Source organism: Anas platyrhynchos, chromosome 5 (genome assembly GCF_047663525.1).
Source record: "Anas platyrhynchos isolate ZD024472 breed Pekin duck chromosome 5, IASCAAS_PekinDuck_T2T, whole genome shotgun sequence".
NCBI lineage: Eukaryota > Metazoa > Chordata > Aves > Anseriformes > Anatidae > Anas > Anas platyrhynchos.
In genome coordinates this window covers 30,012,356-30,031,818 of record NC_092591.1, presented here as the reverse complement: position 1 = coordinate 30,031,818, position 19,463 = coordinate 30,012,356, and the positions used below count along the sequence as shown (strand labels likewise).

General features: G+C 70.6%; 3 protein-coding genes across 5 annotated transcripts; all 3 read right to left on the bottom strand.

Annotated features, from left to right (window-relative positions):
* Nucleotides 1-203: 203 nt before the first annotated feature.
* CD5 (CD5 molecule) lies at nucleotides 204-5,646 on the bottom strand. 2 transcript variants are annotated; one of them, XM_072038615.1, is made up of 10 exons: nucleotides 5,417-5,646; nucleotides 4,472-4,510; nucleotides 3,794-4,078; nucleotides 3,656-3,712; nucleotides 3,245-3,544; nucleotides 2,266-2,550; nucleotides 2,052-2,183; nucleotides 1,612-1,665; nucleotides 1,243-1,365; nucleotides 204-1,136 (listed from the first exon to the last, which is right to left on the bottom strand). In XM_072038615.1, the coding sequence occupies exons 1-10, from the start codon at nucleotides 5,466-5,468 to the stop codon at nucleotides 1,051-1,053; spliced, it is 1,413 nt and encodes a 470-aa protein (XP_071894716.1). In that variant the 5' UTR covers nucleotides 5,469-5,646; the 3' UTR covers nucleotides 204-1,050. The 2 variants fall into 2 exon arrangements, with proteins under 2 accessions (XP_071894716.1, XP_027314800.3); XM_027458999.3 differs by having other exon boundaries at nucleotides 3,656-3,718; nucleotides 5,417-5,644.
* Nucleotides 5,647-8,355: 2,709 nt separating this feature from the next.
* On the bottom strand, nucleotides 8,356-13,228 carry CD6 (CD6 molecule). 2 transcript variants are annotated; one of them, XM_072038607.1, is made up of 13 exons: nucleotides 13,088-13,228; nucleotides 11,546-11,617; nucleotides 11,142-11,468; nucleotides 10,722-11,030; nucleotides 10,332-10,631; nucleotides 10,175-10,243; nucleotides 9,909-10,046; nucleotides 9,705-9,824; nucleotides 9,517-9,627; nucleotides 9,343-9,438; nucleotides 9,026-9,229; nucleotides 8,726-8,890; nucleotides 8,356-8,644 (listed from the first exon to the last, which is right to left on the bottom strand). In XM_072038607.1, exons 1-13 carry the CDS (start codon nucleotides 13,140-13,142, stop codon nucleotides 8,562-8,564), a joined length of 2,049 nt encoding a protein of 682 aa, XP_071894708.1. In that variant the 5' UTR covers nucleotides 13,143-13,228; the 3' UTR covers nucleotides 8,356-8,561. The 2 variants fall into 2 exon arrangements, with proteins under 2 accessions (XP_071894708.1, XP_071894709.1); XM_072038608.1 differs by lacking the exon at nucleotides 9,517-9,627.
* Nucleotides 13,229-13,866: 638 nt separating this feature from the next.
* Nucleotides 13,867-19,117, bottom strand: TMEM132A (transmembrane protein 132A). Its single transcript, XM_072038589.1, has 11 exons — nucleotides 18,945-19,117; nucleotides 18,235-18,449; nucleotides 17,927-18,154; nucleotides 17,479-17,831; nucleotides 17,235-17,381; nucleotides 16,785-16,977; nucleotides 16,567-16,710; nucleotides 16,284-16,486; nucleotides 15,820-16,096; nucleotides 15,530-15,721; nucleotides 13,867-15,451 (listed from the first exon to the last, which is right to left on the bottom strand). Exons 1-11 carry the CDS (start codon nucleotides 19,003-19,005, stop codon nucleotides 14,330-14,332), a joined length of 3,135 nt encoding a protein of 1,044 aa, XP_071894690.1. The 5' UTR covers nucleotides 19,006-19,117; the 3' UTR covers nucleotides 13,867-14,329.
* Nucleotides 19,118-19,463: the final 346 nt, after the last annotated feature.

The window sequence follows — 19,463 nt, the reverse complement described above, 5'->3', positions numbered from 1 at the left end:
CCCTCTTCTGATTTGCCTTTCCTGCTCTCTTGCTTTCATCTTCCCTAAGGGGCCCGTTGCTGTGGTGCCGTGCGTCAGCCCAGCTGGCCCCTCAGCACCATTTCTCTCTCCCCCTGTGCAATGCGATTTCCCTCACTGGCTGCGAGGTTGCCGGTCTAAGGAGCAGCACTGGTGGTAGTAGAAGGAAGAGAACAAGACATAAATACTAGAAAAACAATTTTATTACAACCACCACTGCTCGTTAAATATCTCAGATTTGGTTCCCAACATTTTTACCCTCCCTGCGCTCCTCGCGTCTGCGCTTTGCTGCGTACGTGGGCGCAAATCTCACTCTGCACCGCACAAGCACGGCCGAGCTCACATCTCTGCAGCCTTGCCCGAGGAGCAGAGGTCCTGCTGGCGAAGCACGGAGCCCTGTGCGTGCACAGCCTCCTGCGGGGCGGAGGAGCGTGGTTATCCCGGTTTCGGGGTGGAGAGGCCGGCAATCCCCCTCCGAGCTGTCGTGAGCGCGGCTGCTCCGTTCTCGGTGCGCGTGCAAAGCCTGCTGCAACCCAGCTGCCTCTCAGACTCATACAAAAAGCTTGAAAAGCCCCCGCCTTGCACTTTCCCAGGCGGGAGGCCCCGGGGCAGGGTTGAGGAAGCTTTCTCGGAAGGGTGCTCGGTTAGCGGGGTGCTGCGGCACCCCAAAGCGGGCGGGGGCTCAGAGCTGAGCACTGCTCGGCCTGGGGGGAGCTCAGCGGGCGGTGGGGGGCGCAGGCAGGTTCAGCTCCTGCTCTGGCAGGGACACGGCGAGAGGCAAGGTCTCCCCACGAGTGGCCGCATCCCTGTGAGCAGGACGAGCTCTGCCAGGCCGTGGGGGGACAGGGGGGGGCTTCCAGCACAGGCATCGATTTGTCTTTTTCTCCGCCGGCTCTGCTCAGCTCGTGCTTTACCTTTCTCCATGTGCTGAATCCCACCTCAAGTCTGCAGGGCGAGGAGGGAGGGCAGGAAGCGAGGTGGTTTGCCAACACGTGAGTAGCCGCAGCTGGGCCGCCCCTACCTCTGTGGGGGTCACAGCCTGCGGGCCGACTGCAGGTCGTAGTCGCTGTCAGAGGAGTTGTCCGGAGGGTTGGAGGATCGGGCTGCGCCTTCCAGGGCTGCGGAGGGAACCGAGCAGGGCACAGCTCCTTACTGGGGCTCAGGAGGGGGCCGCCAGCCCCAGGCACCCCTCAGCCAGCAGCACCAAACCGTCCCACCCCTCACCTGCGTACGCCGTCAGGTGGGAGCTCTTCTGGGGGGGCTGCGCGTAGTCGTTGTCCCCCCCCTGCGCCCTCTGCCCATCTGCCCGCGGCCTCAGGGTGACGGTGCTGTTGCGGTGGAAGGAGACTGCAAGGCAGGGGCGGCTCAGGGAGGGGGCACGGTGCTCGGGGTTGTTTGAGCACCCCCCCCCCAAGCCAGGTGGGCCCCCTCCCGAAGGGCTGAGTAAGAGCGGGAGCCGCTCGCCGCCCGGCTGAGTCAACGCCGCCCCGGTGAGTCAACGCGGTGGCAGGAAGCGAGAGCCCCCGCACGCCGCCGTGCCCCGACCCAAAACCCCGCTCCCTGCCCGCCGCCCCTGGGGCTGCTGCCGCTCACCGTTCTGGTTGAGCCCCGTGGGGCCGATCCACTGCCGCTGCTTCTTCTTGGAGACTGCACGGGAGGGGAGGCGGTGAGGCCCGGCGCGTCTCCCCGGGGAGCTGCCGGCTCGCCCCGCTGCCAGCTTCTTTTCCTCCGGCTGCCGGCCCCCCGCCGGCCCCATCTGCCGCCCTGAATAATCCCCCCACCGGTAATCCCCCCGGGACCCGCCGCCCGCCTCGTGAAACGCGCCTTTGTGCACCTAATCCCCCCGCCAGCGCCACGTGGGACAGCAGAGGGACAATGGGGACAGGGGCTGTGGCACCAGCGTCCCGTGGTGGCACCTGGCTGGGGACGGGGGGGAGCAGCGCGCGCGTGGCCCCAAACCCTGGGGATCCCACGGGCATCGTGGCAGGCACAAATTGGAGGGGCTGGGGGGGAACGGGGAGCTCGCCACCTACTTTTCTTCATCAGCCACCTGTAGGCGGGAGGGCCGCAGATGAGCAGGAGGATGCCAAAGAGGAGCAGGGCCAGGCAGATGCTTGCCACCGTGCCCGCTGGTACGCCGGCGGGATGCGGCTTCGAGTCCTGGCCTGTGAGAGGACGGATGTCACCGTGCGGGGACAGCACCTGCCGGGTCTGGGGGAGCCCGGCGGGGAGCTGCTGGCCACTTACACACGACTCGGGTGCGGGAGCAGGAGCGCAGCGAGCGGGGGCTGTCCGGGCAGAGGTGCAGGTGGCGGACGTCGCAGCTGACCCCCATGGCAGGGGGCTCCCGGAGCTCGGTGCTGGAGGAGAGGTTCCCGCAGCGCAGCTCCCTGCACAGCTGCCGGCCCCGCTCGTTGCGCAGCGCCCGGTGGTCGCACAGCACCTGCCAGCGGCCCTGCTGGAACACCTCGATGTCCCCCTCGCAGGGCGTGGGGCCGCCCGCCAGCCTCCGCACCGCCTGCGGCTGGGAACCTGTGGGAGAAGAGACCTGGTGGCCGGGGTGCTCGCCATGCCCGCCTCTCCCTTCCCCCTCGTGCCGCGGGCGTTGGGGGCTCGCACAAGCGGTGGCAGAGAGTCGAGGGGCTTGGAACTGTCCCCGCGGTGAGCACGGCTGTGAAACCTCCCCGGCAGCTGCTGCGCTTCATCCCGTTAAGCCCCCAGACCCCGCGGTCTGGCTTCAAAGCCCGAGCAGATGGACGGGCTTGGAGCGAGCCAGCCGCTCGCCCCAGGGCTTGGCTCTCCCAGCCTTGGCACGAGCAAGGGGCTGCTCGGCGGGGAGCCGCGAGCTGCCTGCGAGCTTCCCCCACCACACCGCTTGTAGAAAACACAAAGGGGGCACGGAGGAGAGCTTGCCAGACCCTGACACCTTCCTCCCTGGTGTGCGCTGGGTTTCGGGGTGCTGGCTCCCCAGCTTTTCCCGCTTGTAGGCTCAGAGCAGGGTCTGGGGGTGCAGTTTCCAGGAACCCAGCGCGCACGGGAGATTTCCTGTTTTGTCTTCACGCACGGAAGAGGCAGAGCGGCAGTGGGTGGACGGCAGCGTGAGGGGTGGAAGGGGCACCGCTGCCACCCAGGGGTGCTCCCAGCTCCCCATGCCCACCTCCTGCGTGCCAAAAGGGAGAGGTATCCACAGCCCCCCCGCCACAGCACCCCCCGGTGCGCCCCTCACCTGAGCAGGTGAGGAAGGCGGGTGCTCTCCCGCGTTCGGCCCGGGTCCTGTTGAAGCAGTCGATGGGCTGGGGGCTCCTGCACGGCTCCACCGCCTCCCACTTCACGAGGAGCTGGCTGGGCTGCGGGGCCGTGGGGCCACCGATGAGGCTGCCGCAGCCAAGCGTGCTGCAGATGCGGGCACCCAGCTCCATCCAGTTGCCCGGGTTGCTCGCCACGGCCCCCCAGCGCCCCCGCACGTGGAGCTCCACGAAGCCTGAGCAGCTGAAGTTGCCGTCCACCAGCCGCAGCCTGGGGGGGCCTGGAGAAGGAACAGGGAGATCGTGGCCATCGCAGGCGGGATTTGGGCTCCCCAAATTCCCCAGCAGCCACGCAAAGCCCTGCCACGCCGCGCGGGCAGCGGGGCTCTCACCGGTGGGCTCCGGGCTGGTGGTCGGTGGCATAGTAGGAGGCTTGGTGGTGGTGGGTGCTGGCTCTGAAACGAGAAGGGAGGCAACAGTAGAGGCAGCGGGGGCACAGGGGGGCTGGGGGAGGGTTGCGTGATGCTCACCACTGCAGATAAAGGTGGCGTGGTTGCTGCAGTTAGCTGGCATCCAGCGGCACCTCTCCCAGGTGCCCATCCAAGTGCAGCGCATCGCCTGCACCCGTGCCTCCCTGTTGCTGTCCATCGCCAAGTGGCTGGTGGCAATGAGGGGGCCACAGCTCAGCTGCTGGCAGATGCTGGCTGCTTCTTGGCTCTTCATGTCCCCGCAAACGGGGCTCCGGCCTTTCTCCGTGTACACCTCCAGCTTCCCGGCGCAGCGGCAGCTGCCACCGGTGAGCCGCAGGAGGGGGGCTGTGGGGAGAGCAGAGCCATAAGGGGCTTTCCTCCCCTCCCCGCAGCCCCCAGATGGTTTTCCAGCTGGGTCTGGCTCGGTGCTGCAGTGAGGCTCGGCACCACGGCGGCAGCTGGGGCTGCTGGCAGCATGGGGCAGGAAGGAAACGGGGCTTGCTCGGGGTGCGCAGGGGAAATGGAGCCATGAAAGCCCCGGGACCCCGTACCACACACTCACAGCGGGCACAACAGCACCGCTGCTGGCCTCGTGGGACCGAGCGGGTTCCGCAGCCCCAAAGCCAGAGCTGTGGGGCCAGAGCCGCCGTGATGCAGCGGGCACTGGTCCAGTCCGAAAGGCAGCGTGCTAACAAGCCCCAGGTGGTCCTGGTGAGCTGCTCCCCCCCCAGTGCTCACCTTTATTGTCCAGGGCCGCTCCTCTGTGGCTGCAGATTGCTGCAAGAGAAGGGGATGGGATCAGCTGTACCTGCACCCCACACCCCCACCATGAGCAGCGTCCCCAGCCCGCCACCTGGCAGCAGGAGTTCAGGAGGAGGAAGGTGAGGCTGGGCGCGCTGGGCAGCCCTGCCATGAGCGGGGAGGTTGGGGAGCACAGACCCCATAGGCCACTGTTGTTTTTTTTTCTTGGCAATAAAAGAGCATTTTCTGGTTTTCTTGGTGAATTTGCCTTCACTTCTACTCCTCCCTACCTTTCGTTACATACAAGCAGCCTCCCACAACCAGCCGCAGCGTGCTGGTGGATGGCTACTGCTGAAAAACAGGCGGAGGAGCACAGCACGGCTGCTAAGTGCCGCTCACTGGTTGCCAGCATTACTGGTAGGAAGCCCAGGCCAAGCAGGCAGGGACGGTGGCAGGCTGGACCCCACGGGGTGGCCGAGGGGCTGCGGGACAAGGACGGGGCGGCTGCCGGGGGCGTTGGGAGCCCAGCACCAGGGACACCGGGGTTTTGGGGACTGGCACCCGCTGGTGAGCGCCCTCATTTCATCTCCCAGAGCCCCAGCAGCACCGCGGCGGCACTGTGGCCTTGTGCTCGGCCAGCCCCTTTTGCTTCTCCCTGTCCCCAAAAGTTCCCCGCAGCGCCATGTTCAGAGCGTGCGCAGGGGACCCTGGCAAGGGGGTGACCCCGGCAAGGGGGTGACCCCCAGCACAAGGCACGGGGCTGAGCCCCACACCCTGCCCAGCAGCGGGGAGCCACCACGGGCTCCGTGTGATCTCCGGGTTCTGGCCAGGCTGGGTTTCCCCCACCCGCTGCCCGAGGTGCCGGCGCTGTAGGGACAGGGCCGTGCACCCAGCAGGCGCCCAGCACCACCCAGACCCCGTGCCCGGTCCCTCCGTACTCACCCCATGCCCCCAGCGCGAGCAGCAGGCGCAGGGCGGGCGGCCAGGCTGCCATGGGACCGCTGGCTGCCTCCTCCTCCTCCTCCTCCCCAGCGCTGGCGGCTGAGCACGGGGCACCAACGCCTCTGTACCCGGGCCGGGGAAGGGAGCCGAGGGGGGGACGGGGAGGAACAGGCTGTTTTTCCTCCCTCTGTGGTTTTCTGCGTCACGTCTCGCTCGTTTGAAGTCACAGCCTGCTCTCTGCCTCGCCGGCTCCTGCAGAACCAGAGAGAAACCGAGAGGCTCAACTTCATCCGCGTCCCCACCCCGTCCCCTCCCGTGTCCCCGTCCCCATCCCACCCCATCCTCATCCTCGTTCCCAGCCAATCCCCGTCCTATTCCCATCCCATCCCCACCCCTTCTCCAGCCTCTCCATCCTCACTCCCCATCCCCTACTCATCCCAACCCATCCTACCCCATCCCATCCGTGTTCCCATCCCATTCCCACCCCATCCCATCGGGTCCCCATCACCATCCCAGCAAGGCTTCCCCCGTCAGCCCCTCATCTCCTCGGTGGGGTGAATGTGCCCAGCACTGGGGGGCGAGGAGGACCCCAGCTCCCCCTCGGGCCCCCACCCAGCTGTGGGCAGTGTGGCCGAGCCAGACGCTGGGGTGCTGGAGCTGGCCCCCACGGGGAAGCCGGGGGCTCCTGGGTGTTCCTGAGCACCCGGAGCTGCACCCGCTGCTCGAAACCGGCCTCAGCAGCAGCTCAGAGCCATTTGGGGAGCCCCCGGCCCGGCTTTCAGCAGCGTAAACCAGTGGTGGCCACTAAACCCAACAGCAGGGTGCTGAGCGGGGCCGGATCCCACCCTCGCTGCAGCGGGGAGCCCTGCGGCCGCTCTCAGGAGGCACGGCTTCCTGCCACAGCTACCTGCCCCGTGCCGGGGCTGCTGCCTCGTCCCTCCAGGCGCCTCGACATCGCCTGTGGTCACCGCTCGGGGCGAGCACCGCCGCCGTGCCGGGGCAGGAAACGTGCAGCACCGAGCCCCACCGAGCTGCACCGTGTCCCCGTGTGCCTGGAGCACCCCGGTGCTGGCACCAGCCCTGCTCAGCCCTCTTGCAGGCGTCCTGGGGACACCGCGTGTCCCTGCCGGGCACATGGGTGGCAGCGGTGACAGGCAAGGGACGGGAGAAGCGCCGATTGATTGCGCCCTAATTAATTCCCCTGAATCCAGGTCATGCGTGCTGACGAAGGTTTGCCATTGACCCGGTGGTGTTCCTGACAAACGGCCGTGCCGTGGGGCCGGCGAGAGCCCCGCTGCCACCTCCTGCTCTGCCCCGTGGCCACCCCATGCCCCGCATCCCCAGGGCGCCCTGCTCCCGTGGGGCTTCCCCCACCCCGAGACCCCGCTCCAGCCCCAGCCCCAGAGCGGGGCCTCGGCTCCCCTGGGAGTTTCCTGCCTCCGAGCTGCCTCCGGGCTGAAGATGTTCCATGACTCAAGAGGAAGCTCGCTGGGGCAGCCGCAGGTTGCTGCACAGAGCAGCTCGGGGCAGGCGGGTGATGCTCTGAGCCCCGCTCCGCGCCCTGCTCACAGCTGTGGGGTCCCCTTGGCCGGGTGGGGACCCCCAGCTCCTCCTGAGCCTGGCCAGCATCGGGTTTTCTCCCTGACCCCATGGGCTGGAAGGGGAAGGCACGGCCGTGGTGGGAGTGGGGGCAGCCTGGCCGGCCGCTTGTTTCTGCGTTTCTGGAGAAGGATGTGTGCGAGGAGGGCTTTGCCCCATTTTTCACCCCCTCCCGTTTCCTTTAGAGTAAAGAAGGGTGAGCTCACGCTGCTCTGTGCCGCGGATCTTTCCATGGTTACCACGGGCTTTCAAAAGCCTGAGCAACGTTTTGGCTCGATGGAAAATAACAATTTCAGCAAATTCCCCCCGACGCCGTGCCGGGGATGCCCATCGCCGCCCTTGGCCATGTTCCCGCGTGCATTCAGCTGCCCCGGCCCTGGCTTTTCAGCCGGGTTTCACCACCTGGAAAGCCAAATGGGCTCTGCCACGCTCCGAGCCAGCCCCGGTGGCACCTGTAACCCCAGCCACCCTCACAGGGAGCCCGGGGGGGCCTCGTGCCACATCCCCGAGGGTGCTGAACCCAGTGGACATGGGCACTGGGGTCCAGCCCTCCCCTCCTGCCGAGGAGCTGCAGCTCTCAGCATCCCTGCGAGCTGCCGGCAGCGCGAGCCAGCTCGGCACCATCCGTGTGCCGCGGCAGCTGACGGCTGTGACATCTTCCTGGAGGGGCTGGGGGGGAGCGACGGGGACGTGTTGATGCTCTCCGTGCCCGTGAGGAGCCTGCTGATGGGCAGGGAGCAGCCTGCGGGCTGCCACATGCCACCATCACCCTGCTGCTGGTGGAAGCGGCACCGCCGAGCGCCCAGCGCTGTCACACGGCTGCAGCATGTCCCCGGCTGATGGCACCCCTGTGGCTCACAAATCGCACCCCAGGCCCTGCGGCCCTGCCCCAGGCACCCCACGGGCGCCGCAGCGGGTGCTGCTCCCGGCCCCGTTCTCGCCTCCCGTCTCCCCTGCCCTTTGTCTGGGGCTTTGTTGCTATTTCGGTGCTTCCTCCGTTGTTGCGGCGTGGCCCCTTTGTTCTGGGCTGCCGGAGCCGCTCGGCTCGGTAAACAGCTGAAGGATGTGGCGGGGGACAAATTTTCCACTGCGGCAGGTCGGAGCCCCAGGCAGCGCCGGGGAGCTTGGCTTCCCCGTGAAGGAGCCCACGGTGAGGGTGGGCGTTTGGGGTGCTTGGGGCCCCCACGGTGATCTTTGGGGGCTGCCTGTGGGCTGGGCTGGCCACGGTGGGTAGCACATCCCCAAAAAAGTGGCCCAGGATGGGGAGGACTGAGGGCTGGGGACCCAGCCTCGCTGCGGGGCTGCTGAGCAGCCGTCCCCACGGCCCAAGGACACGGTGACAAGCTGGGAAAAGCCTTTAATGGAAGCACGTAGCCTGGCACAGCCTGCACCAAGCGTCCCCCCACGAGCCCCTGCGCCTCTGCCCGTGCCCCAGCACGGAGGAGGCAGCTGGAGCAGCCCCAAGGAGATGTAAGCAGCGTGGTCGTGAGTCCCCCGCAGCGCCCGCAGCCCCCTGCCCACTGCCCAGTGCTGCCCGTCCCCGTCCTCAGCAGCCAGAGCCCTGGATGTCATCGTAGTCGCTGCTCTCCGAGGAGTTGGGGTCCTGGGGGCAGGATGGAGCCGGCCAGCCTGCGGGGACGAGCCCGTCAGGCAGAGCGGGGCCGTGGGGGGAGGCTGGGGGCAGGAGCCCTGCCGGCACGGGGTGCTCACCGTGGTGTGGGGACGGGTACTCTGGCGGCTCGGTGCCCTGCACGTTCTCGTACCACTCCCCCGAGGAGGTGCTGGAGCTGTCTGCGGGGTCGGCGGCTGCTGGGGGCACCGCTACATGGGGCTGGGCGAGCGCTGGGTCGGGCAGGCAGGGCATGGCCGGGGGCACTGGGGGAGGCAGGGGCACACACTGGCACCTCCCAGCCCTGCTGCCACCCCCACAGCACCCATGTGGCCCTTCCCAGGACCGTCCCCATCCCCATTCCCATCCGCATCCCCTTGCACCCCGCTGCCCCTGCTCACCGGTGCATGGCTGTAGGGTGCAGCCGGGGGCTGCGGGTGCTGCCAGCTGGGGGGGGCTGTAGGCCGGGGGCTGCGGGCAGGGCCAGGCATGCAGGGGGGGCGCGCTCTCATTGCAGTAGGGCTCCATGGAGGAGGAAGAGGAGGAGGAGGAGGACAGGCTGTTTGCCCTGCCCCACGGCTGGGAACACAGCGTCGTCGCTGGCACTGCGGGGCATGGGCCATATGTCACCGGGGGGATCGGGGACACGCTGCTCGCCCCCCCCATGGGCAGGCAGACGGGCGGTGCTGTGGGGCAGAGGGACGAGGGGCTGGCACACCTTCTGCAGGGAACGGCTCCATCCTGTCCTGGGGGGGCACCAACGGGAGCAGCTGCTCGCCCTGCTGCTGCTCGCCCGGCTGCCGGCGCAGCGAGTCTGCGGGAGGGCAGGGGGGGGACCCGGTTAGCAGGGGGGGACCCGGGGAGGCAGGGGGCTGCTGTGGCGGGGGCTCACTGTAGAAGGTGGAGAGGGCCACGGGCGGCTTGCTTCTGAAGTCGTAGTGTTCGTAGTCAGAGTCGGAGGAGTCAGAGCCCTTGGCAGCAGGAAGGGTCACGGGCGAGGGGGCTGCGGGGCGAGATGGGGCTGATGGGGGCCAACGGGGGTTAACGGGGGATAACGGGGCAGTCAGCCCCCAGACCCACCTGGTTCCTTGGGGAGGCTGGGGGGCATCTCCCTGTAGTTCTTGCAGATCCCAGAGGGCGCGTCGGGGCCCTGGGTGCTGTTGCTCACCAGGACCGGCCCAGGGGGGCACACGGTGAGGGCTGCGGGGACGGAGGGGGTGCTTGGGATGCGGCTGGAGGGCATCGCCCCTCTGCAGCCTTCGCAGCCTTGGGGCTGCTCCTTACCGCTCCTCTTCCTCAGCCTCAGCAGCGCGGTGGTGAAGCCAAGCAGGGTGAGCAGGAGCAGCGCCGCCAGCACCAGGCAGGGGATGAAGAGGGGCGCGTGCAGGAGGGACTGCGTGTCCACCACGGAGCCCCCCTCAGCTGGGGCAGAGAACGGACACAGGCTGTGATGCCCTCAAAGCCCTCCCACCCCCCAGCTCCCCCCCAGAACCGGGGGAGGCTGCAGCCCCGTTAACACCCCTCCCCAACCCACGGTGTGGGGAACTCACTGCTGAGCACCGTGATACCGCCCGGTGTCACCGTCACTAACGGGGCTGGTGTCTGCAAGCCCTGGGAGCCTGCAGGAGGGGAGGGGAGAGGCTGCAGCCCCCCTGCTGGAGCGGTGAGCAGCAGGGACCCCCCCCTGCAGTGCCGGGGGTCCCGTACCGTTGCAGACCACGCCAGCTGCACGGGACTGATGGCAAGGCGCCGACTTGTTGTAGGTCCAGCGGCAGTGCGCCAGCGAGGGCTGCCAGCTCGAGCACACGTAGAGCATCTTGGTGGGCAGCGTGTGGGGGAAGGACGGCCGCTCCAGGGGCTCCCCGCAGCCCAGCGTGTGGCACAGCACGCCTGCCTCCATCTGGTACCAGGAGCTGTCGCACACCGTGCTCCACGTCCCACGGAAAAACACCTCCACGCGCCCCGCGCAGCCGTCACGGCCCCCGGCGAGCCGCCACTCCTGGTGCTCTGCAGGGAGGGGGCACGATGGGGGGCGTCTACCCCGGGGCTGCCCCCATCCCCCGGGGCGCGTGGCCGCGGCACGGCGCGGGGACCCACCGGAGCACACCACGCCGGCGTCCTCTTTGTGGTGGCAGTCGTGCTCGCCCGTGGCCGGGCACTCCCAGAGCCGCTGCTCGTGCCCGCCGCAGCTCACCTCGTCCCGCAGGATGGGCCCGCTCCCCCTGCCGAAGGAGGCGTCGCCGCGGGCGTGCAGGGCCCAGCCGCAGCCCAGCTGCCGGCACACCACCGTGGCATCGGCCAGGTCCCAGCCGTCGTCGCACACCGTGCCCCAGACGCCCGCCTGCCGCAGCTCCACGCGGCCCTCGCAGCGGCTCCGGCCGCCCGCCAGCCGCAGCGCCGGGGCAGCTGTCGGGATGGGGGAACGCTGCTGGCACCGCCAGGAGCCCCCACGTGCCGGGAGGCTGTGGTGGCGGCCACCAGCTCGTGCTGGCACCGCTGTGCCCCGGTGGCTCTTACCGGTGCAGGTGACGCGAGCCGGCCCTGTGGCGCAGCAGTGTGGCTCGGTGGCCAGGCGCAGCCAGCACGGCTCCAGCGCCCAGCCGCTGCAGTTGGTCACGGCCACGGGGCAGCCGTCGGTGCTGTCCCGTTCCCCTGTCAGGCTCAGCAGCGTGGCGTCTTCCTCGGCATCCCCGCAGTGCAGGCGGCGGCACAGCTCCTGGGAGGCTGCGGCGTGCCAGGAGCTCCGGCACACGGGCAGCCAGTGGCCGCCCTGCAGCAGCTGCACCGTGCCCTCGCAGCGCTCGCTGCCGCCAGCCAGGCGCAGCACGGCCTCACCAGGGGGACCTGCGGATGGCACGGGTGGAGGGTGCCGGGGGGGGCCTGGTTCTGGCTGCCCCCCCTCCCAGGACACCCGCTCTCACCTGGTTCCACCGAAGCGTTCCCAGCCGCGCCGCTCTTTGCCCCGCTGGGGGTCCCCATGGGCTCCGCCGGGGCTGTGTGGAGGGGTCGGAGGTTTGGGGCTGAGCTCTGGGAGCCCCCGGCCCTGTCCTCCCACCCCGTGTCCTCATCCCAGCCATGTCCCAGCTGGGCAGGAGGCGGCCAGGGCGATGCAGTTGAAAGACCACCTGGCCTCGACGTGCCCCTGCGTCCCCCACCGACGTCCCCAAATTGACCCTCAAAGCCACCGGGCTGCCCGAGCCCTGTGTGGGGACACCTGGAGAGGGTGCGGGGGTGCACAGCCCAGCCCCCCAGCGCGCGCTGGGGACGGATGCACAAAATGGCACCGAGAGGCTGCCACAAAATGGGGCCCGGGGAGGCCCGTGCAGGAATGGCTCTTGCGTTCCTAAAACCCAACCTCTGCGGCTACGCGTCAGCCGCCCGCTGCAGGGGGACGCGACCCAGGGGAGAGCCCCCAGCACGGCCCCCGCTGCCCGGGGGCAGTCGGCGCTGCCTGGACGTTGGCACCGGGGTGGCTGCAGGGAGAAGGCCGCGAGGGCAAAGCTGCAGCGTGCACGGCACCGTGCACCTCTCCCGCCTCCGCCGGCAGCAACGGGCTGCAAGCCTGCAGCCTCAGGCCTCGCTCCTCAGCTCAGGAAGGGGAGCAGCTATTGCAGAGATGGTTTCTGACAAAAAAAACAAGGGCACTTTTTTTTTTTTTTTTTCGCAGCGCATCAGCCTGCGGTGGTGGTGAAGCCTGCTTTCGCCTTCGCTCAGCGATGCCCCACAGGAAGCAACACACTCCATTCCCATCACCTGCGAAACAACAGCCTTGTGCAAAAAGTAGGTTTCCCTGAGAGCTGCTGCCCCAGGGGGACCCCAGCCCGCAGCCCCCGGACGTGGCACTGAGGGTCGGTCACAGATCGAGCAGCAGCAGGGCTGGCGGCTGCTCCTGGCAGCCATTTCAGGGGGGAAACCTCCCTGAGCCCTACAGGAGCTCAAAACCTGCTCCAAAGGCGGTGGTCGGTGATGGGGTAGGGCGGCATAGGGCAGCCTTTTGGCTCGTGCCAATGGCAAAGCATTTCACCTACCTGACGGCAGTGGGGGGACTCAATAGGGGGTTGGGGGGTCCCTGCGGCGGGGCAGAGCAGGGGAAGCATCCTGGAGCCAAGCAGCTGAGGGGTGAGTCCTGCCACTGCCACCTCGGGGGCTGCCGAGGTGCGCAGGCACCCCTAAAATATTTTGGGGAGCAGCGCAGCAGCCAAGCAGCCCCTTGCCAGAGCGGGTCGGGGTCCTGCGCACGCTGTCCTCTGGGGCAGCGGGGACAGGATGGCCCGGGGAGCACCTTTGGGGTTCCCGAGCTCAAGAGCCCCCAAGCAGGGATGCGGCGAGGTGAGGTGACCCTGCTGCCCACCTGACGGAGGGCGAGGAGGCCACGTCTGCAGAGCACCCTCGCTCCACACCCGAAGCGGTGCCGGTGACACCCCCAGCATGCAGAGGAGGCAGAGGGGGGGACGGCGCCATACCTGGTCCGGGAGCCGCGGCACAGAGAGCCGCCACGAGCAGGCACAACACCTCCATCCTCAGCGGCTGCCGGGCAGCCCCATGGCGCTGCCCCCTTCCCGCTGCCGGGGCCGTGACCCCCGTGCCGCCGCTCGGCTCGCACCGTGCCCGGCCGAGGTGCGCAGGAAGCCAGCCCGGCACCCCGGGGCTGGCTGTGGGGGTGGCTCCATCCTGCCACAGCAAACCGCCGCGCGCCCCGGGGGGAAGCGGCACCCCGGGGGCGGACGACGGAGGTGGCCCTCGCTCGGGGACCTCGCCACGTGCTCGCAGGGGCCCCACCGTGCCTCGGGAGCTGCCCAAGGCGCTGCGGGGCCGCGCGGTGCCGCACCGCGTCGCGCTCGGGACCCCCGGGGTGAGGGTGTCGTGGGAGCCACGCTGCACAGAGCCCAACCTCCCCACGTCGCAGGGAGCTGGGGTGGGCAGCACGGGGTGAGCGGGGTCCCCCCAGGCTCTGGGAGCACCCTGGGGTGAAAGAGCTCCATGCGGGGCTCCCTCCTCCTCCACCGTTTTCTGGGGGTGCTGGCGAGGCCGTGGGCAGGCACCCACGGGTGTCGGAGCTTCACCCCCCTACCTGCAGCCCCTCACCCCCCATCTGAGCCCCTGGGCTTGGGAGGAGAGGAGCCGGAGGAGGTGCAGGGCCCCGTGGCTGCCCTCACGGCCCCGCTGTGCCTGGGGGAGCCACCACGGCACCCCCAGCCCCCAGCCCCCGCCCGCTCCACCAACACCACGGCACGGGCACGGCTCAGCTTTTTTAAATATTTTATTTTTGTAACAACGTCAGAATTAAAAATCTTCCATAAATAACAGGCCCCCGCAGCGGCCCCATCCCACAGCGGTATGGATACAAAACGGACGTGTGGCCAGGGGGATTTGGGGGGGAGAGGGGGGGCGCGGGGCGCTCCCCAGGTCGGACCACAGGACTCATCATCAGCACTATGAACACAACGTCGCAATGAGACCCACAGCAAGGGGGGGCCGCAGCCTCCCCACGCCCTCCGGCACCACGGCGGGGCCAGGGTGAGGAGACCCCCACCCCCCCAGGAGGGATGCTGCGGGGTGGGCGGCTGCCACCCCGACAGCCTTGGGGCCAGGCCCTCCGGTGTCCCTGCTGAGGCCACCAGGAGGGATGGGGACAGGGAGGAGGCTGGTCCCGTAGGGCAGTGCCAGCTCGGGGAGGGGGGGTGGGCTGGGGCTGCCCCCCGGGGTCAGGAGCTGCCCCGGATCCTCTCCATGTAGCTCCTGAGCTCCTCGGGGTCCCGCAGCCCCATGTCCTCGCACACCCAGCGGATGTCGTCCTCGCTGGCCACGAGGATGGACTGCACGTTGGGGGCGGGCTGGGGGGGCTCCTCGGGGACCCGGGGGGGCGCGAAGGTGACAAACTCCACACGCTTCCGCCGGCCGCCCCCCGGTGCAGCCCCTTCCTTGCGGGCCGGGGGGGTGCCGGCTGGCGGCGGGGCTGTGGGGGGAGACCCCACGGCGGGCACCTGGGGGTCCCCGCAGCAGCAGCGCCCGGCCTCCGTGCCCGGCTGGGGGGGCGCCGGGGCGGGGGGCTCCGGCTGCTGGCGGTCCAGCTGCCGGCTCAGCTCCTCCTGGTCAGTGCCCAGCCAGACCCAGTTGTGGGGCTGGGGAGCCGAGGGGGTGGCCCCGGCGTCGGGGGGCTCCTTCTGCTGGTAGCGCAGCACGAAGAAGATGCAGTTGACGAGGAAGATGAAGATGGCCAGGCAGAAGACACCCAGCAGGACGTACATGCCGATCTCCAGGTCGGTCACCCGCGCCGGGGCCTTCACCATCTCCTCTTCCTCCTCCTCCTCCTCCTCCTCCCTGCCCGCACGCCCACGGCCTTCCTCCCCCTGCTCCTCCTCCTCCTCCTCCGAGGAAGACCCCAGCCCCTGCAGCTTGGTGGAGGCCGGACCCACGCCGCCGGGGTTCCTCCTGCGGGGCTCGCCGCCCGCCGTCACCGCCTCCCCCGACATGGCCCCCTCGGCCCGCGGGAAGGGTGCGGGGGGCCGGGGGCTGCCGGGGGGGGTCCCGCGCCGGGCAGCCCCCACCTCCAGCCAGGCAGAGCCGGTGGCCAGGGCGGCCGCCCGGTGCCGACCCCGGCGGCAGGCATCTGGGGGGTGCAGGCTGAGCTGCAGCAGGGCCCCCCGCCCCGGCCCCTCCGCCAGCACCCTCGGGCGCCAGGAGGGGGCCCCGGGCAAGCCCCCCGCCACGGTGACCACGGCAGGGTCCTGCGAGGTCACGGCCAGCGCCACGTCCTGCCAGCCGTACAGCTCCAGTGGGGCCAGCGTGCCGTCGGAGAAGGACAGCCAGACAGACAGCGTCGCCTCCTGCCAGGACGCCGGGGGTGGCAGCGGGGCTCCGGGCACCGCCAGCACCCCCACGCCTCCCCGCTGCACCCCCCTCACCTGCTTGGGGGTCCGCAGCGAGCCCGTGGCCTGGCAGGTGGCCGTGACCACGCCGGGGTGGCCCAGCTCCGTCCGCAGCGCCAGCGCCAGCCCTGCCACCAGCTGGGCACGCAGCTCGGTCACCGTCACCTTCTCCTCCGACACCACCAGCGTCTGCTCGCCCAGGATGGAGTCCGAGACGGGGGAGCGGACCTGGGGGCACGGGGGGCACCTCGTCAGGCCCCTCCCCAGCCCCAGCACCGCCACCCCTCCAGCCCCACGCTGCCCCGAACGCTGCGCCCCGTGCCTACCTCCACAGAGGTGACGCCGGGCTCCCGGCCGACCACCACGGTGTCCCCCTCCAGCGTCGCCACACGGGGGTCCTGCACACGTGCCCGGCCAGCCACCAGGTGGGTGACATCCAGGAGCCACTCGGGGCCGGGCAGGTAGGAGAGGTGACGGCCACCGTCCCGCGGGTGCGCCACGAAGTGCGCCAGGAAGCGCACCGACGTGCGCTGGTACTGGGGCCGGCAGCCCCGCGCCCGCCGCTCCGCCTCCTCCCCGGGCTCATCCGCCTCCCCGTCAGCGCTGGGGACAAAGGGACAAGGGACACGTCCATCACCAGCCCCATGGGGCTCTGCAGGGCAGGGGGGTGCGGCAGGAGGATGTGGCATGAGTGCCGTGGGGCTCGGCACCTCCTCCTGTTCCCAGCTCCCTCCGGGCGCACGCCGCGGCGGTGGCTGGTGCCAGCGGGTTGGCGGTGGCACCTTCTCACCTCTCGGTGGCACCGGGCAGGCGCCAGCCCCGCAGCTGCTCCAGGGTGGTGTCGCCGAGCTGGATGCGGAGCGGCAGCAGCGGGGCCCAGACGGTGAAGAGCAGCGAGGCGTGCAGGCGGCGCGACCAGAAGTCCACCCGCGCCCCCCGCGCCCCCCGGCTCTCCTTGCCCCCCACGAACACCGCGTCGCAGCTGTCTGCCACCTGCGGAGGGGACACACGGAGGGGCAGGGGGCTGGCAGCCCCCTGGGGGGTAGCGCCAGGGGGGCCGGGACCCCGCTCACCTGCAGCACTTGCTTGTCGGCCGACTCGCAGCCCAGCGGCTCGGTCACCTCAGCCACGCCGCCCCCTGCCTCCACCGTCACCAACGTCACCGGCACCGCGCGGGGGACGCCGGTCAGCGGGGCTGTGTTCAGCAGCTCCAGCTCCTGTGGGCAGAGCGGGGCTGAGAGCGCCGCAGGGATGGGACAGGGGGGGACACGGGCAGCGGGGGGGCACCCACCTGCACCAAGGGGACGAGGGCGCGCACGTCCCGCTCCGACACCTGCACCTCCCACACCAGCTTGTCCTTCTGCGCCTCGGGGTCCTGGCCGGGGTACTCCACCTGCCAGGTGAGGGGCAGCGCCGGCGCCAGCCCCCCCGTCCCGTTCTCCACGGCCAGGTCCAGGTGCAGGAACTCGACCGCCTCCGACGCCCTGCGAAGTCGTGGCCCTGGCTGGGAGCTGCTGGGGTGGGGACACCCGCCACCCCAACTGGGATCTACTGGGACCTACTGGGATGGAGCTGTCCCGCAACCTACGATTTGAATGGGGGCTATCCCACAGCTCCAGCCCCCCTGTTGGGCCATACTGGGATAGGAGCAGTGCTACGCACGGATCCCCATGCCCCAGCTGGGCCATACTGGGCTACACTGGGTGCCACGCAGAAGCCCCCCCAGCACTGCTGCCCCTACCTCCAGTCCCCGTGGGTGTCCCCGCTCCGCCGGCACGTCACCACGGCCGTCCAGTGCTTGGGGCCGCGGGTGCGCTCCAGCTGCACGGCCCAGGCAGGGTCCCCAGGTCGGGCTGCCACCACCAGCAGCCCCTTCTTGGCCTTGATCCTGGGGGACAAGGCGTGGGGGGGCCACGGGACGCATCACGCCGTGTCCCCCCTGACCCCTGCCTCCCGGTCCCAATCCCACACACACGGGGGCTCACCGCAGGGTCAGCTGCTGGGCGGTGAAGTTGTGCCGCAGGGCGAGGGTGGCGGCAAAGCGCTGCCCGGGGCGCAGCGTGGCGTCGGGGACGCGCAGCAGCACCCGCTCGTCCAGCCGCACCTCCTGCCGCCGTGCCGGCGCCGCCACGCGCAGCTCCAGCGGCCCCAGGTACCGCGGGGCCTCCCGTGGCCCTGCATCCGACCCCCCCCGGCCCCCGGCGCGGCCGCACGCCCCCGGCCCCAAAACGCCGTAGTGCAGCTCGGCCGGCTCCAGGGGGGCACGGGGGGCAGGGGCCGCCGGGGAGAACCAGCGGGGGGGGATCTCCAGCTCCACCACGCAGACACCCAGAGGAGCCTGGGGGGGGGATAAGCAGGCTCAGAATAAGGGGGGGAGCCGAAGGGGGGTCCCGCAGCCCCCTCCCCACCCCAGCCCCGGTGGGCAGCACCAACCTGCAGGCGGCAGGTGCCCCGCGCCACCCGGCCACGGTGGTGGGCATGGAGGGTGACGCAGGGCAAGTCCCGCTCCCCGGGGGGCTCCCGCTGCCCCGGCAGCCAGTCGGGACCCCGCAGGTGGAAGAGGACGCGGGCAACGGGCTCGTCCGGGGACACGGCGCTCTCCAGGGACACGGCACGGACAGCCCAGCCCTCCTTCTCCGGGGGGCTCCGGGTGGGCACCTCCTGGAACAGACGGCGATGCTGGCGGGGTCCCGACAGCCCCGGAGGCTGCGGGGGGCTGGGAAGGGGGGGTCGGGCGTTACCTGCCGGGTGCTGAAGGGTGTGTAGGACGCCCGGAGCAGCGGCTGGGCGCCGGAGCCGTGCGGCAGCAGCAGGAAGGTCTCGGTGCGGGCGCGCAGGGAGGTGTTGGCGGCCAGGTCCCCGTCCGCCCGCTGCAGCCGGTAGTGCTCGGGCACCGCCAGCACCTCCAGCTCCGCCGGCAGGAACATGGGCTCCGGGGGGGCCCAGTCGCCGCTCGCTGCGGGGACAGGGACGGCTGTCACCATCCTCGGGGAGGGGGGGACGTGGGGCGCGCAGCCCCTACCCAGCGCTGCGCTCTGGGGCCGGTGCAGCCCCCCCGGGGGTGCCCCGAGGTGGGGACCCACGGGCGCTGGTCCCGGAGCCCCCCCGGGGCTGGGGGAGCGCCGCGGGGTCCCGCAGGGGGGGATCCGGGCGCGGGGCAGCGGGACCCCGGGGGGCGCACGGCGTCGGTGCCGGCTGCATCCCGGGGAACGCGGTGAGAAGGGGCGGGGGGCGCCGCGCCGGGGAAGCCCCGCTGGGTGCCGGTGCGGAGCCGGGAGCGGATTCCCGGTGGCTCCCGAGAGAGCCGGGGGGGGAAAATGCCGGGGAGCGCGGATCACGGGCTGCGGGTGCCGGTACCCGGTGCCCGGTGCCCGGTGCCCGGTGCCCGGTGCCGGTGCCCGGTGCCCGGTACCCGGTACCCGGTGCCCGGTGCCGGTGCGGATGCGCTCACCTGATGCCCCGAGCAGGGCGGCGGCCAGCAGCGCCAGGCGGGCCCCCGGGGCCGGGGCCATGGCCGGTACCGGGGCCGGTACCGGGGCCGGGAGGGCTCCGCGGCGCGGTCCGTGCGAACGGCGCCGCCGCTGCCGTCCCTCCGCCTCCGCGCCCAGACAATGGGGCCGGGGCGGGACCGGCACCGGCGCCGCCTCGCCCCGCCGGGTCCTAAACTCCCGGCACCGGGGCCCCCGCCGGGGTGAGCAGCGCCGGGAGCACCGGGACCCCCGGCGGGAGGGGGCGCTGGGGGGGACCGGGAGGGGTGGGGGGCACTGGGGGGGACTGGGAGGGACTGGAGGGACTGAGGGGACTGAGGACACTGGGAGAATTGGGGGCACTGGGCACACTGGGTGGAATGGGAAGGGCTGAGGGGACTGGGGGCACTGGAGGGACTGGGGGCACTGGAGGGACTGGGGGCACTGGGAGGGACTGGGAGGGATGGGGGACACTGGGGGGACTGGGCACGCTGGAAGAAAAG